The sequence below is a fragment of the Topomyia yanbarensis genome, chromosome 2, assembly GCF_030247195.1.
Source record: "Topomyia yanbarensis strain Yona2022 chromosome 2, ASM3024719v1, whole genome shotgun sequence".
Classification (NCBI taxonomy): Eukaryota; Metazoa; Arthropoda; class Insecta; order Diptera; family Culicidae; genus Topomyia; species Topomyia yanbarensis.
Genome location: NC_080671.1, coordinates 392,843,039 through 392,861,231, shown reverse-complemented (window position 1 = coordinate 392,861,231; position 18,193 = coordinate 392,843,039). Strand labels below are relative to the sequence as shown.

Below are 18,193 nucleotides of genomic sequence, written 5' to 3'. Positions count from 1 at the left end.
CAACCAAACTGAGTTCAGGACGAAAGTGATTGTTTTTGAGGACTGCGCGATTTTTCACACATCACCCTCCGTTTTCTACAGAAAACCCGTTTCCAAATTGCGAAATTATACTTATCAATTCGCGAATAATTGCTCCTTCCCTTCCCTTAACCAACGGTCTGAAGCTGCTTATGATAGCACCGAACTAATATCAATGCCGCGAATAAGGCACTGAAAGACTTCTATTCCTTAATCAGATTACGGTACATGTCACCTCTAATGTCTAACCCGGAATCTAGATGCTATCATCCCACCCCAGTTCAACCGTCTGTCAACGTATGCAAAGTGCACTCCCCCCGCTACCATGTCGAGGGTAATCCCATTCAAATGGAATTGAATTCCAACAAAGATATTAAAAAGGAGGAAGATACCCAGCTTCGATATTTTCCATACAATATATTGGAGACACGTCGTTCATTGGTACCATCTGTTGAGTTAAAATCCTACTAGTGGACTATTTCTCTATAATTTTAGCGAAGATTCGCTCCTTTGGCCGTTTACGTGTCAAGTCATCTGATCTAGACTTTAGGTTATACGCCGTGATGAACAGAAATCCAACTAGTGAATGCTCGAAACTATGTTTCCGATTTTTCAGAGAAGTTGGGTATCTTTCCTCCTATTACAATCTTTGATTCCAACTAGTGCTGACTCGGATTGAACGTTTGGTGTTTCCACACTCCATCCGCTGCAACATAAATATACATACATGCGATGCTAGTTCGGTATGCGGCGCTATTTACTCCATACATCATCTGCATGGCACCCACTTCCTTTTGCCCCGCGGAGCAACACTTACCTAACACTATCGCTAACGTTTTGGTTGCCTTGCGTTCCTTTTTCGCCGAGGACTTTTCCCGCTTCTTCTTGGATGCCTTGTTCACCTTGTAGATCGTGAATCTGCTGCACGTTCCGCAATGGCACCCAATTGATGGCCGGATATAAAAAGAGAACAGAAAAAGGATTTGGTTAGTTTTTGTTTTTTTCTGTTTTTGCTGCGAGGACGAATTTCATTTGGTTCAATTAAATTGAGTTTGCTGGTTAGTTAGAGAAGAATGTTTATTATCCTTTCCCGTACGTACGCTTTATTTTTATTTCAATAAGATTTCTTTCTTTTATTATCCCGTCTCCCAGAATAAATCTACGCGAGAATATGATTTTTATATGAAAGTAGATTTATAACGCAGAAAATAATGATCGTACTTTTGATTGGACGCAGTAGTTCAAATCCAGAGCGTAAAATCAATGGCACGTGAATTCAAGGATTTCGAATCCAGTGTAATCTGCAATATGCTGGTACGTAGTCAACTAATAAAATCGTTTGTAGTAAACTTGCTTGACTGCGGATTGATTAGAAATTTTATATGACAACAGAAGTGCATCATAAAACGACATTAGCTTGATCGATTGCGTAACTCAAGCGTTTCAGCGCCCTTCACCCATTACAAACGCAAGAAAAAAAACCACAGGTCAGGTTCGTGGCAAACCAATGAATCCTGTCCGCCATCTATAAGAGCCACCATTCAAACGTGTGTCCTTTTCTGCCGTAGATCCTATGTCATTAACCAGCAAAGCAAGGCGAATGGAGCGGTTCCCATTTCGCAAACGTTCGACGATTTCGCTGAAATAATTCCCATATCCTTTTTACTGTAGCCGTGATCCCCGCACGGGCCCCCAGAGCAATAAAAACCGCAATTCCTAGCCGCTGAATAAAATATGTATTATGAAGCGTAAAAATTTCACTTTCGTATATAAACATTGGTCCTGGGAGACACCCCTCGGTCGGTACCGTCGGTCTAAGGGAGAGAGAAAGAGATCGTATGTCCATCAAGTCCCCACAAGAGAGCCGTCTTTGGAAGTGCAGATTGTGGCGAAGAGCCTCAAGCACCACGAACGATATGGACCTCTCGTTGTTTAGATTTTTTTTTGTTTCCCGGAAGGGCAACTGCCACAAACCTGTTTCCGTATTTCAAACCGGAGTGCTCGTAGCGCTGCTGTGCTCGTTTCGGTTCGCCCGAGTAATCCTGAATAAAAGATGAGACCTAATCCTTTCCTCTTTATGGTTGTCATAATTTCTGCTGAAAACATGGCAGCATTTATTAGCACTGTGGTGGACGTTTTCTGCTGCCAAACTCTTTTTCCGCTTGACTGCTTCTGGTCGTGTCGGTTGTTGTTGTTGCTGTTGTTGTTGTTTGTGTGACTTGTGGCGTAGGACGACTTAAGCTTATTCGAAATTAAAATAATCAACTTTCATCCGCGTTTTGCGGCACTTCTGCGATATTTTATTCATTTTTTAATTTCTGGAAAGATGTCAAAACAAATCAACGAATCAGAATAAATTCACTTAGATTTTAGTCTGCTGATTTGTGGTTTCATCGGTGTATTTGAGTTGCCTTTCTCTTTTAAGGGGAGCATCACAGACAGAACATCGACTGCTTTTTTATCCGCTTAATTCTTTGTATTAAACCTCTGGAATAGTCTCCCGCAATTAGGGTTCGTCGCGGTGCGGATGTGGGCGGTAAATGGATAGTCCGCACCGCAACCGCAAAGAAATATTAAAACCGCACCGCTTACCGCAACCGCATTGCATTTACCGCACCGCACCGCGCGGTAATGCGGTAAATGCGGTAAAAATCATGTATTTTAAAAATTGTGCTGAAAAATTATTCATTTGTTTTGTATAGCCATATAGTAAAATGTTAATCTTATTTACACGAAAATTAGCTTTGACGGACTCCTCAGAATGGAACATTTATGAAAATATTCAACTTTGCAAGTTATATTAAGAGCGGTAAGGGTTTTGGCGCAAAAAAAAACGCTTTTCTCGATATTTTTAAACTTTGTGTGAAGCGAACTGATCAAAACATTTGTAAATTATAGTGTATCATTTCAATAACATGCTGTAATTTTTCCATGCAAAAATATCGACAAACGACTCGGTGACGAAACTTTTTGTATAACGTCTCTGGAAAAACATGATTTTCGGTGTTACCTGCCATTCAAAAACTACTTAACCGATTTCTTTTAAACTTTGTATACAGACTCTATGTAAAAATACCTAACCCCTACGTTAAAGTTTCGAGATAATTTTTCAATTAAGGCAAAAACTGTCCAAACTATGCAAAATTTAGCATTTGGGCTAACTTTGACACTTGTCACAATATGAAGGGAGACCTTGAGGGAGACTTTGAGAAACACAAAAAAATGCAATGCCCTACATTAACTTCGAAAGCTTTACTTTCAAAAAGTTACAAAATACTTCTAACTGAAAAATATTATTTGTTTATTTGGTAGAAAATATTCCCAGCTGGACGAACAATGGACGCACGAGAAAAAAAATCCTCCAAATTCGTTTTGGTTTGATGTCGTTGGTTTGATGAAGATAATGACATTCTTTGGATTGTTTTTAAGTCTTAGTATTATTATTTCATCTTTAAGTTCTCCAAATTAATCAAAATTCACAGTTGAGAAAATATCATCGGAAACGATTCATTATTCCACGATTGCCAAGAGGAATAGGAGACATGATGCATTTTGTAATTGGATTTGACAGTAAAATTCAATTGTTTTTCAATGATTGAATTTTGCGTTTTATGTATTTGAAAAGGTTCGTTTGTAATTTTTTTCTTTGAAGTATAAAATAAATAGTTTTCAAAATAAGTCGTAAAAATAATAGTGCCAAATTATATTGGACACAGCTTATAGATTTTATTTCTTAGTAACAGTATGTTTTATCACATTAGAATGACCATAATGTAAAAAATCAAGTAGCGATAGGTCGAATACAGATTATATTCGGATTTCTTTTCAAATCATTGTCAATTCAATGGAAATTAGAGCAATTAAATGTTTATCATGTTTCTCCATTGTAGGTTAATAAATAAAACTCGAACGTTCTGACAAAGAGATGTTCCTAATAATGACATTGCTAAGCATTCGTTCAGAAAATAAATCTAGTTGCGTCCTTCTCTAATGGTAAAAGTCATAGTTTTAATTCACTTTATCAATTATTTTTTGAAGTGCGGTTGCGGTAATACCGCGCGGTAGGGGCTCATTTCCCGCACCGCATCCGCGGGAAAAAGTGTCTCACCGCACCGCAGTTTTTGCGGTGCGGGTGCGGTGAATACCGCGCGGTTGCGGTAATTACCGCAACCGCGACGAACCCTACCTGCAATTTCCGTGGCCACTAAACTTCTTTTGCAGTTGTATTTGTATTAATAAAAAAGCCCAATTTGTCCAATTGAACTAAACTAAACTAAGCTAAGCTAAACATAATTAAACTAGTGACAATACACGACGACGAAACTGCGAAGAATTCATGACGAAGTCGAAAATTTCAGCAAACTCGTTGAAGCGACGACTTATTGCTAAAATTGGACTACTCCGGATTCTGTTTTTGCACGGTTTTACATTTCTTATAAAAGAAATGTATAGAATTCGCTCAAACTTTCAAGATTTTTTCCGAGGCCCGGAGGGCCGAGTCTTATATACCAATCGACTCAGCTCGATGATTTGGGACAATGTCTGTGTGTGTGTGTGTGTGTGTGTGTCTGTGTGTGTGTGTGTGTATGTAACGGACAAATTCTCATTCGTGTTTCTCAGCAATGGCTGAACCGATCTTATCCAAACCAATTTTAAATGAAAGAACTAAAAAACAGTATGAACGCTATTAATTTGTTTTTGATTCTGATGTTTAGTTTTTAAGATATGAATGTTTGAATGCGTAAAAATGGCGTTTTTTGCAGTTTTTTTAAATTATCTGCAGAAATTGACAATATAGATTACCAATTTATATGTTTTTAGACAGCTTTAACGAATACCTTTCGAACAAGCTATAGATTGTTGAAATTGGACTATTATCAAAAGAGATATTTAACATTAAATGCGGACGAAAGATTTTTATCATTTCCCATTGCCAGAAATATGACCAAAAACATGTAATCTATTATTAACGCCAAAACGGCTTATTTTAGGTCAATTGTATCTTCGGAGAATTTAATGGAGGTAATATGCCCTTTCTTTTGGTATTGTGCTTTTGCTGATTAATCCCCCTATGAGTGAGATATTTTCTCAAATTTTCTTGGAAGTGATTATAACGAAATGATGCCTTCAGCAAATTTGTAGCTCTTACTTTTGCGAATAACTTTACTGAAGACTTCAAATATCTATTTTGAATACTTTAAAAGTTATGGCTTGTTGTTTGTGGATTACTCTTCGTCGCCTATTTATTGTTCAATATAGTAATAATCCATTGAAATAAGCCAAACATTATTTCGATAAATCGAATTTTGTATTTCATTTTTCTATCTACAACCACTAGAAATAATCACCGAACACTTCCAAGTTGTCTGGAAGGAACTTGATAACTTATCAGTGCAAAAATGTACATTTATGCGAACCTTCTGACTGCAATTTTTCTAACTTATGACCATCGGATAGATCTGAAACCTTTCGGAAAATGAAAAGCGAAATAAATAACTCCAAGCAACGGCGTAGCCAAAAGAAGGTTTTGGGGTTTAACACCATACAGCCCCCCTCCCCCACACCAAAAAAAAATATTGGATTGGAGTTGAAAATTTATTGATGCAGACTGATTTAATTCAATATTACAATAACATTATCTGATCCGTAGATTGATATTCTGTTGTTGTAAACATCATGAGGACTTTTGATAAATTGTCGGAATGGGGTCCTGATATGTAACTGATCTATTGATCTTGATTTCACAGTTGTCTAATAGCATCAATATCAAATTCCTGCCTGAAAACATTCCAATAGAAAATTCCAGAGTTCTGTAATCAATCATAATCCTCAGATTTATTTTCAAATTTTCAGCTTTTTTCCTACACAATATTACGAAAGCTTATCAAACAGTTTTTCCTAATAAGTTTGTGAAAATTATAAACTATTTGAAATTTTTTAATAGTTTTATTTTTTATTCAACCGTGATTTTTTAATAAATAGTGACCATCGCTTCACAACGTAGTCTATTTTTCATGGCTTGCGGTGAGCACGATCTCTCGAATTGCTGAACTGAAAATTATGGAATAGAAATTAATATTTAGTATTCTTTACAGACCCGCTGGTGCCCTAAGACGATTTCGCTAGATTTTTAAAGCACTGTGCACTAGGCTGCCCAGAAAAATGATGAATTTTTGAAAACTCAATCGGCCCACCCCTGAGTCGATTCCTAGTTCCACCAGGAGTACTTGTACCAAATTTGAAGCAAATCGGACAAGTCTAACTACCGGACCAACGTGCCTGAAGTTTATATTGGATTTTTCAACAATTTACATGAAGAAAACTCACTAGATCGTATTTTCGCCGCTAGGGGGCACTGTATACATTGTATTATCACTGTAAGTGAAAATAAGAAAGATATTTTAATTATTATATTAACTTAGTCGAAGACTTCTAGTAAATCCGGCTATGTTAAAAGAAGTTATTAAACTTTTAACGAAGTGATGTCTGAGTCAGTTTTGCATGGGGCCTAGCAGTGCATGGTTGTGTATCAGTACTCGAGTCCCGCGAACTATATATTTTTGTGAAATGATGGTTAGATTTAGCGGAATAGTATGTTTACAAGAATTATAGTAAATAATACGAGTTATGTTTTGGTTAGAAAATTTTAGTTCCACCTGTGACCGCATAGAGGGCGCCACTACTAACTTTTCATAGAAGAGAGATAGAGTATCAAGATGTTCAGAAGAAATACTGAAAAATGCCTGTTCTATAACTTTGTAGAAGACACCAAATTTCTATCTCTCTCCGTTGAAAAGTTAGTGTTGGCGCCCTCTATGCGGTAACAGGTGGAACTAAAATTTTCTAATCAAAGCATGACTCGTATTATTTACTATAATTCTTCTGAACATACCATTGAGCTAAACCCAACGATTATTTCACAAAAATGTTTAGTTCGTGTGAATCGAGTACTGATACACAACCACGCACTATCAGGCCCCATGCAAAACTGACTCAGACATCACTTCATTAAAAGTTTAATAACTTCTTTTAACAAAGTCGGATTTACTTGCAGTCTTCGACTAAGTTGTAGACAATTCAATTATCCTTCTTATTTTCACTTACAGTGATAATACGATGCATACAGTGCCACCTAGCGGCAAAAATGTGTGCTGGTGGGTTTTCTCTATGTAAATTATTGAAAATTCCCATACAAACTTCAGACCCGTTGGTGCGGTAGTTGGACTTGTCCGATTTGCTTCAAATTTGGTGCAAGTACTCCTGGTGGGACTAGGAATCGACGCAGAGGTGGGCCGATAGGGGTCATTTTTTCCTGTCACCCTACTGTGCACCCAGTGCATTAACGCAAGTGACGGAAGGTTATCGAAAAGTTTCGTGAAAATGAAAATTCCACTAATGATGATGATTTTCCCAAACGGTTCGTTTTCGTGTGGTTTTTATTTGTTCTTTTGCATTAGGATTAGCGATAATAATTCAAATCAAGAATACTACTGGGAAGTCACCTTTAGAAAAAGTCGATGTCGAAGTAAAATTTGAAACTATGCACGCATGTACTTCAGAGATAGCGTGATATCAGGAGCTGCGATTTCATTTCAACGCTTTTTTTGTGAAAAGGGCGATACTTACAAATGTAAACATAGATACATGCGAATGAGGGCTTTGAAACGCAACAAATTAACCTAAAAGTTTGGATTCTACGATACTGCTTTCTTAAACTACAGCAAAAAGTACAACAGGCGAAACTGTATTTTTGTTTGTTTATTTAAAGTTTCGCCCTCCACGCTCCATGCAAACAAACAGGGCGATACTTTTTTTGCTAGCAGTTTAGAGGCGAAACTGTTATTTTCGTATTTTTTAGGATTATCAAACTGATACCAGCTGTAAATAGTAACAATGATCTCTATTGAAAAAACCCGGACGAAATCGGTGGTGTAAAACGGTAGTTATTGTAAAAAAACGTAAGGGCGATACTTCAATGCTGATAGATGGGACCGAAAAAGTAAACAATCGCCAAAGGGGCGATACTATCATTTTGTCAATTTCAATAGCAAAAACAAATTTTAATTTAATATTTTCAAATACTTTATGAAGTTTTGGGTTTCGATCACTGAATCATGCAATCTAGAATGTAAAAAATACAATAGTTCTTAAATAGGAAATAAAACCAAGTCTGGAAATATACACTGTTGATTTTCTTTGAATGGTATCACTGCTAGTATCGCCCTTTTCAAGAAAAAGCGTTGATTTCTTAGTTCTCAGTCGCGTTGGAAATTTGAGTAAAATATAAACTTCAAATCGATTCAAAAAAATTCGTTTTTTTTGTTTCAGTACAATATATAACCCCTTTAGGAAAATTCAGTTTTCCCACCACAATATAGATATTTTATTAACAGAGCATTAAAAATAATTCGTTGGTATGTCTATTTTATGGGCCATTTTTTCGCTTTCCCATTGATTTGGTTTGAGATTCCTAGCACTGATGTTGTCCTGTGCTGATTTGAGCGATTCTCTGAGTCCTGCCACTATCCCATGTAGTATGTGTTATCAAAAACATCGCGAAGCATCAAGTTCTAAATGCTCTCAAACGATATAATATCCGAAGAGTGATAAGAGTTATAAGAAATGTCTCATCACACTGTTAGGTGGATTAAACACGTTTTTTTGCACGGTTTTGCAAAATAACACGATTTTTATGTATAAAATATCTATTTCGATATACCAGTTTAATGATTTGATCATCCCGTGAAAAACCCGTGCAAAAAAAATCCGTGCTATTTCGAGAAACCGTGCAAAAAAATATATTTTTTAATAGGCATTTAGTAACGGCAGTTGAAAATAAATGGAATTGGATATTTGCAATGCAAATGGGGATGATCTGCCAATGTGTAAAAATCGCGTATTTTCCAATTTTAGGAAAAGAGTTGTTAATCAAAATTCAAGTTATGGTAGTTGAAAATCAATAATGTTGGGCAATGGTTTTTATAGGATTGTATGCTTTTTAGATATCATCAAATAATATTCCGGTTCATATATCACATCGCATTGGCAATGGAGCAATTGGTATATGGCCAATATCCCCCGGGTAGTGACACTGCACAAAGTATATTAATTTTGCTTGTTCATTTTGATAAGCTAGAAACTGATAGCGGAGATTTTAATATGCAGGGATACGCAATACGTATTGTTTGGTCTGAGTAGATAACGACTGATGTTTCTTTTTATCAACCAATTAGTGATCTCTGATTAAATAGAGTTAGGGACAGGCACAAGTCTATTTTTTTACTGAGATGGGACAAGTTGGTGCTGGACCTGTGGCCTTCGTCTGGCATGATCCATTCTCGTTGGTACGCATGTGTTCATGACTGGTTTGTGGATAAGTGGTCCTACTTACAAGTGAATTGATCACTTCGCTTGGGTGGAGATATATGTGACTTCTGCTAGCTGTCGAGCTTGGGTATGTTAGCTGGTTTCAAGAAGGTGTGCAGGACTAGTACCTGCGAGAATGTTGATTGTTTCACTCGACCTTTGGTTTTTGGAAATAACAAATCGCTTCCTCGGTGTGATATTTTCGAGTTGAATGCTCAGTGGTTGAAATGTGCATTCGGTTCGAGCCGATTGAGTCGTTGGAAGGATTGGTGGTCTCCGAGAGCAGATGCGAATAACTCTGAAGTATCCAATAAAGGGAGATTGTATCTATAGAACTTAAAAATATTGTTACTACTCTAGCATATTTTCCTAATGTATTGTACATCATAGCAACTACCAATATCGACTATTTAGAACCGAGATTTTCAAATTCTGTTATAAGATCGAGAAGAAATATAGCAGAGTTGTAGTGAATAAAGTATTTGCGAATAAGGGCCAATACTGCTGGCATCTTTTGTCATATTTCGTCGCTGTTGTGCTATCTTACGACAAGCGCCATTTTGCACATTTCGAGAAAAACGATTTTTAAAATTTGAGATTGAATATCTTGAAACTTATAAATGGTACAAACAATTCAAAGAAGACAATTAATGCTTCTATCTATTCTGTTTTAATCTCTCAAATAGTACGAAGATCGGTTGTCTATGTTGCGAGTTTTTACTATAAATGTAAACAAAAGTCGCACTCACACGTGTAATAAGCGTGTATTGATGACAAAATTTGTATGGCGTGTCATAATCGTGCATGGAAAATTTTCCATAGAAAAAAAATCATCAATTATTAACTTGTATTCATATCTTTGGCTTCATTTGGTCTATAAACAAACGGTGAGATGCATTTTGAAGGAAATGAGTCAGGGAATCTAGAAAAGATAGTTATTTTTGGTTACAGTGTTGCCAAATATGCTATATTTCCAGTTGAAAACATAAACTGTATTTTTCTCATAATTTGCGTATTTTTCTTTTGAAAATGATTATACCATTGTGTTGAACAGATAGCTTTACACATAATAAAACCTTATACATCAAGATAACTTGAGCCAATCCCCAAACACAGTCATTTGAAGCAAAAAAATAAATATTTCTCAGCACGTTTCTCGCTATATCTCAGTAACCAAGCAGAATGTCAAAATTCTGAAAACGCCACTTTGTAGAGATTTTTTTGACAAGTAATGTGGCATATCTAACTCAGTTTACCCAAAATGGTGTTTGTCATAAGATAGCACAACAGCGACGATTTATTAATAGTCGATTGATCCGCTTCAGACCTAGGAGACGAAAGAGAAGAATAGGAACAAGACAAAAGGAGGTTCTAATTCTAAATTGGTTTAGTATAGATATAGACGACTCAAACGCACTGGCAGGAGAATATTTTTTAGAAGTAGACAAATTAGAGGACATCACACTTTTTGAGACACACATGCCCAAAAATTTATCGGCCTCCTGAAAATCGGTGTTTAATTGGCAGATAGTCGCCATTTCGTACGATTTTGCAAAGTTTGCCTTGCGGGACGGACCGATATCCACCAAGGCATAGGTTGCAGTCGTTAAAAAAACTAGATTCGCTAAATGTAAAATAGCAAATTTTTCAACTTTTCAGGAAAGAATTTTTAATCAAAGTTCAGTTTTGGAAATTTTAAATGCAAAGAAAGGGTCTGTCAATATTGCAAAATGGCAAATGCTGCCACTTTTCAGGAAAGAGTATTTAATTAAGTAAAAGCCAATCAACAGGCCGTTGAAAATTGACAATTTCTGACATTTCAATTGCGCAAGAGTCTTTGTATCAAAATGATTTATTTTTACTTTTCATGAAAATTCTTTTAACGGACCACTTCATAATAAACTGTGAATATTTACTTACTGCAAATAATTAATTTTTTCTGCATGCATATGGCACCTACCACATTCAATTTGCTTCAATACCTAAAATAAAGCATAAGAAATGTTTTGGAATGAATGGAAAATTAATATATTCATTCTTGGCAGGGATATCCTGTCGAGAAAACCACAGGCCTGTACAAATTGGAACTCTACGGCGTTTTCTGGCGCTGTACCTTTCTGAACAGTTTATCTAAGCTTCTAATAATTAGATAGCACTCAACTCACCTTGAACCCTTTGTGAGATCCAAAGGAATCTTTTCATTATGACAGAATTCAGCTAAAAGATCGGAATTTTCTGTCGGAAATTTTTTTGAAAGTAAACTTTTGTTTACATTCAAATCGGCAACACTATGGAATTTGGAAAGTAAGCGTGCACTGTGTGCATTTTTTTGCAACGCGGTCAAAATTCAATAATGTTACTTTTGAGACATAAATATTGAAATATTTATATACATACACATGGTTCAGTGCATCAACAGTACGTTGTAATATAAAAAAAACCTATTTTAATCCACCTAGCGGTGCAATTCTGCCTTTCTCAATCATGAATCACGAGAATGTGTGCGTTGTTTATATTCATTAAAAACTTTTAAATGCATATATTACATTTTATTATTATACATCACATGACAACCATATACAGGAAAATAAATCATTATTCGAGTTCTAAAATTTTGTAAAAGAAAAAACAGCCACGGTAATATTGAACTGAAAAAAGGTGCGAAATCGGCAAAGTCCCAAAAAGTCGATTTTCATAAATAAATTTTTTTCGAGATAACATAAACTCTCGACGTTTCAGAGCTTGTCGACAGGTGAACGCGTTCGGACGTATAGCTGCGTAGTTCTAACGTTTTTCAGTGTTTTATGGATCAACACGGCTCTAACTAGGGAATTTGTTTCGAAAATAGTGTGAAGTGCTTAATGAATATCATGATTGTTATGTGTAGACTGATTAATTTTGGATTTATTGCGGTTTTTGATCAGTTAATGGAATCCGAAGCATGATGGCGTGCTTTCAGCCTTCTGTGTGTGTTAGTGTGCTATATCGTACTGAGCGGAACTGGGCAGCGCAATATCAACCAAAGGAGCATACATCAAACGGGTGAGAGCGTTCTGATTTACATATACTTATTATTATGTGCTAGAGTAGTGTTGTTGGTTGACACCTAATTTAAGTTGTTTATACAGAATATCTAGAAGTGCGAACTCCAATATCATATGCCGAGATTAACAAAAGGGCATGTGAAATACATATATGCAGCGGGTGGATTGACGGTATGTGAGGGGGGACAGACAGGCACGAGAGGTCTCTGCTATTGGAACCGGTTATTTGCCTGCTCCCTCTTCAGCGTTCAATAATACATGCATGTGTTGAAATTGAAATGAGCGGGACGAATGTGTTGCATGAGTTTCGGGAGAGTGTGCATACTGGTAGTGGTAGTGTCAGAACGACGATTAAAGAACGATTCTCACGCTTCGTCAATAGAGTAGGTCATCAAGTCACAGTCAAGATAAGTTGGTTACATCCCGAGTGATTTTTGGGAGTGACCGATAGGCGTACTGTCGAGATTCATTTTGTGGGGGGGGGGTATTCCGGGCAGACCGTGATTTGCAGATTATAAATCACAGCAGTAGACGAAGGAGAATACATCTATTTTATAAAATGTTAACGGCGATTCTCGGCGAGTTACGGTTTGTCCGGAGTTTTCTCTTTGAGTGGGTGGTGGCAGTGTGCTTGTTGGTCATTTGCAGATTGCACGCGAGATTTTTTTTTGTGTGCGTTTATACCCGTTTCGCAGGGCAGAGCTATCCGTGCTGTTGATGTGTGCATATCATAGGAATAGCTCTTACTGGTTGACGTACTGTACCTGTGATAAAATACAAATGGATCATGTTAAGGCTCAAGTTACCTCAAGGCTTGGTAGTGTGCGTAGGAGGGGTTGTGCTCGGCTTTGTCACCGGATTGTCCATTTGAACCTTTTCAGGGCTCTAGAAGGGGAGTATCGGTCGATTTGTTGGATCATCGCGATTCGATTCATGCAGGGTACCTGCCGGAGGGGCCATCGGCTTGGCTGAATGGTGCTTTTTAAGGTGTGGCTGTGGTTTTTTCATTGCGCTGTTGTGGTGCGTGCCCCAGCACGGTGTGGTAGTGTGACGAAAAAATCACAGCCACTTTTTCAAGGGCACCATTTAGCGGAACCGATGGTTTTTCCGGCAGCTATTTTGTATGATTTGGGTCGTTGTGATCTGATGGATCGGCTGATGTTCTTCTTTTGGAGTTTTGAGGGGGTTTGGGTGTATAGTTCGGTGGCAGAGCTGGGCACAGTTTTTCCTACCCATACTACCCAGCGTTCAAAACTAACACATGCTCAAAAAAGTAACTTGAACCCGGCTTACATGTTTATGCGTACTGACAGCTGCACAGTAGGCCATGTGTAGCATTCCTGGTAGCATTTTTGGTGGATGCAATCAACAATTACTGTAGCATACAAGTTTGCCATGGTGTGGGTAGATGTCGGATAGGTTTGTGCTCTTGTGTCAATGCGATTCCCACTATAGGCCGGCTTCCATCAGCGGAGCAGCGCATCAGCGTTCACGTCATCGATCCATCGAAATGGCATTGATGCATTTCTCGTGTGCGCATTAACATGCCGTTAAAACTGTCCATTCTGTTGATGTGTGTGAGTGTTTGTAAAGGAGCTGCATGAGACTAGTTTTGACGTTCCACAGACGTGCTGTGCCGGTATGAGAAGAGTGGCGGTTTGTGTGCATGTTGCTCTGGAACTGCTTCGATGTGGATGTGTGTACACCGATTGCGCAAACTTTACTTCGTAATATGTGTGGTATTGGTGGTTTGAGCGGCCACGCTCTCGGAAAGTCGGAATTGGACTAGGTGGAGATTGAGAGGGTAACTTGGCTCCATGCTCTTTTTGCTGAGTGTTGTGTTGGTATGTTCCGTCTCGTTTCTGGAACATGTTTTGAGATAGAGGAGGGCAGGATAGCGGCGTATCGGAGGTGATGGTAACCGGATGAATATGGCTTGGTGGTTTAGTTAGAATGAGTTCTCTGTATTTTCCTTGCATGGAACTTATAGCGAGCGGGTTTTGTTTAGTGTCTTTCAGCGCAATTGGAAATGCATTCCAATCTGTTTAGATTTGTTCCTTTTTGTGATCATTTAATTCTATTTTTTTTCTATTCACTCTTATTTCGGTGCGAGTGGGATGACATATCATGTAGACAGTGGGCCGAATTAGTGTTGAGTTTATTGATGTTCATATTATATAATGTTCGTCATATTAATTGTTTTCATTGTGCTGATTACTTTCGTATACTTTATACACATAGTAACATATCAATCCGAGTAGCGCATGCACTATGGTTCTAGTGTAGAATGTTTATTGTCGTATGAGGCGACACAGGCAGGAGAATTCTTCATGTCTTTTATTATCTGGCTTAGGCGCATTTTTGTATTAGCGTTCAAGAGACCTGTTTTGGGCGTGCGTGGGAGTTTTCAGGGGCACTATTCAGCTAGTTCGATGGTTTTTCCAGCAACTGTCTTACAGGGTTTGGGTCGTGATGGCCTGATAGATCGACTGATGTTTTTCCTTAGGAGTTTTCAGGGGGTTTTATATGGATGTATCGGTGGTGGGGCTGTTCACAGTTTTTTCTACGCATATTGCCGTGCGTTCGATTGTGGCACGCGCTCGGGAGGGGTTTCGTTAGCTTGGGTGAGGGTTGGACAGAGAATTCACAGGAGTCGATTACGAGAAGGGCGGTTTTTTCCGCAGCGTGTGTTGGATCTTCATAAAGATCATTTGGCGTATGTAGAATAATGATACAGTACTGCTGATTGATTTTTATGAAGATCTAGCACACGTTGTGGAGGGGAAATCCTTTTTTCGTTTGCGGTTTTTGCGCGTTCTCTGTCCAACCTTATATAAGAAAACTGTTCTCTTTTCTTTCTTCTTGCCTACCATACTTGCTTCTGTCGATTGGCATAAAAGAGTCGCACGCGTGTAGTCATTTATATGGCCGATACTAACGATCGGTCGTTTCAGGTGTTTAAATGATACCTTTTTTCTATCCACCAAAGTGCATAACAGCTCGCACGAGTAATTACTGTAGAACAGTCGGAATCTTATTCAATTACTCTAACATGCTTTATTATATACGCATGTATGTTAAAAATGATACAGGTTCTATCCATTGGGATGAGTTTTCATTGTGTAAGGTATCTTAATTACAGGGAAAAGCATGTATCAAACTGCATGTCATATGGTAATGCATGTAATATCTTGTTATATTAAATCTTATCTTTAGCTACTACATAGATATATTCTTCATTTTATATTATTAAGTAAATAGATTATCAATGGAAGGCGTAAAAGGAAATTATGCATTTAATAATAGTTCTCGGAATACTTCTGTAGCTGCATACATTACAATTGTGATATTCATCACATGCACTATTTATATTGGGTGTTATGTTCTTTCTTATGTTTTCATCCTTATGGATTGGTACATGGTGCTCATCATTATAATATTGTATTTTGTTATTTTCCCCAGTTCACTAAGAAGTAATATTACATGCAACTCTGAAAATGTAAAAAGAAAATACGTTGTTCTAGCGCCGAGTGGAAGTACGCTTAACCTGGTTGGACCCATAATACATGCAAAAATTACATGCCATATTCATATTTTATTATTATTCATGTATTATTCTTTCATATTATATTTAATGGCACTGTACCCTTTTATTTTTTATTTATATAGTTTGTGAAATAGCATTATATATCAGGTACGGGTGAGGAGCGTTTATACGGACACCGTTGAAGTTGCAGCTGGACAGCGGGGTGGTAGGCCAATCGAAGTCAAAGAGGAAAGGTTTTAAGAAATTTGTGCTTCTGTTAAATGGAGCCGCCAGAAGAGCAAGACTCAAGCTAGGATGGTGGTTACCTACATGCATACCTGTTTTACGCTTGCATTATATTTAATTAAATTTACCTAATTGTTTCAGCCATTAAAATTATTATATTCAACCTTATTGTTATAGTGATATAATTATCCATTTTTATTATATTTCAAATATTTATTATATCATGTATTACTTTTATGATATTATTTACATTTATTATATTTTTATTTCCAGCTGATTATTCTTTACCACATGCAACTAATTAAAACATATATGTGTACTCATTGTATTCACTATATTCACTAAATGCCTTGTTTTTAATATAATCATTATGTTTATTCATTTGTTATATTTATTATTTGCGTTATGTTGTTCAATGTATTTATTAAATGTTATATTCGATTTTCGTTACATTATAAAATATTTGACAACTGGGAGGGGTTGGGAGCACCAGGGTATCATACGAATTGAGGACTGGACGAGGGAACGTGGATAGCCAGCCCAAGTCACTTGAAGAAAACTTGTTTTCATCAGAAGGTCTGATAAGAGTTTGACGCACCCTTCTCAAAACAAATCATCAGGTGGGTAAAGCAAGTATAGCGAAATTTTTTTATCTTTTGACTGGAAAATTATTGTTGGAAGGGATCTTTTTCCCCGCGAGGTACGCGTAAGTGTCTCTGCTTACGGACCCGCCCAATCCCTTTTTGATCTCCCTTCAGTAATAGCGATAATGTGAAAGTCTCACGATAAACTATTTCGGATCTACTGTAAGTCTACCCGCATTCACTGGAAAAACCTTGAACTGATGGTGGCTTCTTATCACATCACATCACATAACATAAACTCTCGACGTTTCATGCATTTTAAAGATGTTTGGCATCAAAAATACGAATTCGATTTCTGAATTTTTTTGAAAAAAATTAGAGTTCCGACTTATATGGGAATTTCATATGTGACCGAACGATTTAGTCTATATTTCCGGACCCATATAAGCGATCCGTGCGAAATTTTATATACATCTATGGGGATGTTATAGCTATCATTTGGGACTAAGTTTGTGAAAATCGGCCCAACCATTTCGGGAAACTGATGTGAGTTCGTAAATTTTGAAAGATGGCCGCTTTTCCCGGGCACTTCCGGAACCGTCTATGGTGGTCAATGTAGTCAACGAAAGTTTGTTTGGCCGTCGGTGACCTAGAACTGCAAAGTTAAGTTATTTGAGAGACATTTTAGCGAAATTTTTACCTTTTTTGCTTCCATCGGGGTATCGGTTTGAATCACAATTTGCTATGTGATCGCACGCCACAACCCGTAACTCCGGAACCGGAAGTCGGTTGGGGATAAAAATTAATAGTCATTTACGGGGACGCAACATCTTTCATTTGAGACTAAGTTTGGTTGATTCGGTCTAGCCACCTCCGAGAAACCGATGTGATTGTTAGTCTGAATTTGGATGCTTCCGCCGGGGCTTCCGGAACCGATGATGGTGGCCAATGTGACCAAAGAGACTTTGAATGGCTGTTAATGACCTAGTACTACAAATCGAAGCAGTTGTGGTCACATTTTGGAAAAATTTTCACCATTATACATTCATTGCAGAATTTCTTAAAATCGACGTTTTCTGCGTGATCGTACTCATCACCCTGTAATTCCGGAACCGGAAGTCGGATCCATTAGAAATTCAATAGCAGCCTATGGGAACGTTGCACCTTTCATTTGGGACTAAGTTTGTAAAAATCGGTTCATCCATCTCTGAGAAAAGTGAGTGAGATTGTGTTCGCGTACACACACACAGACGCACATACACACACACATACATACACACACACATACATACACACACACAGACATTTGCCGAACTCGACGAACTGAATCGAATGGTATATGTCACTCGGCCCTCCGGGCCTCCGTTAAAAAGTCGGTTTTCAGAGCAATTGCAATACCTTTCTATTGA

The 18,193-nt window shown here is 37.6% G+C and overlaps 1 protein-coding gene across 1 annotated transcript in view; it reads right to left on the bottom strand.

Annotated features, from left to right (window-relative positions):
* The window catches only part of LOC131684822 (dopamine D2-like receptor), a gene marked incomplete at its 5' end in the record, with an annotated part of 151,611 nt that overhangs the window by 36,466 nt on the left and 96,952 nt on the right, over positions 1-18,193 (bottom strand). Inside the window, one exon of the mRNA XM_058968012.1 lies at positions 836-939. Coding sequence (XP_058823995.1) covers positions 836-939 — 104 coding nt within the window. The remainder of the gene's footprint in view (positions 1-835; positions 940-18,193) is intronic.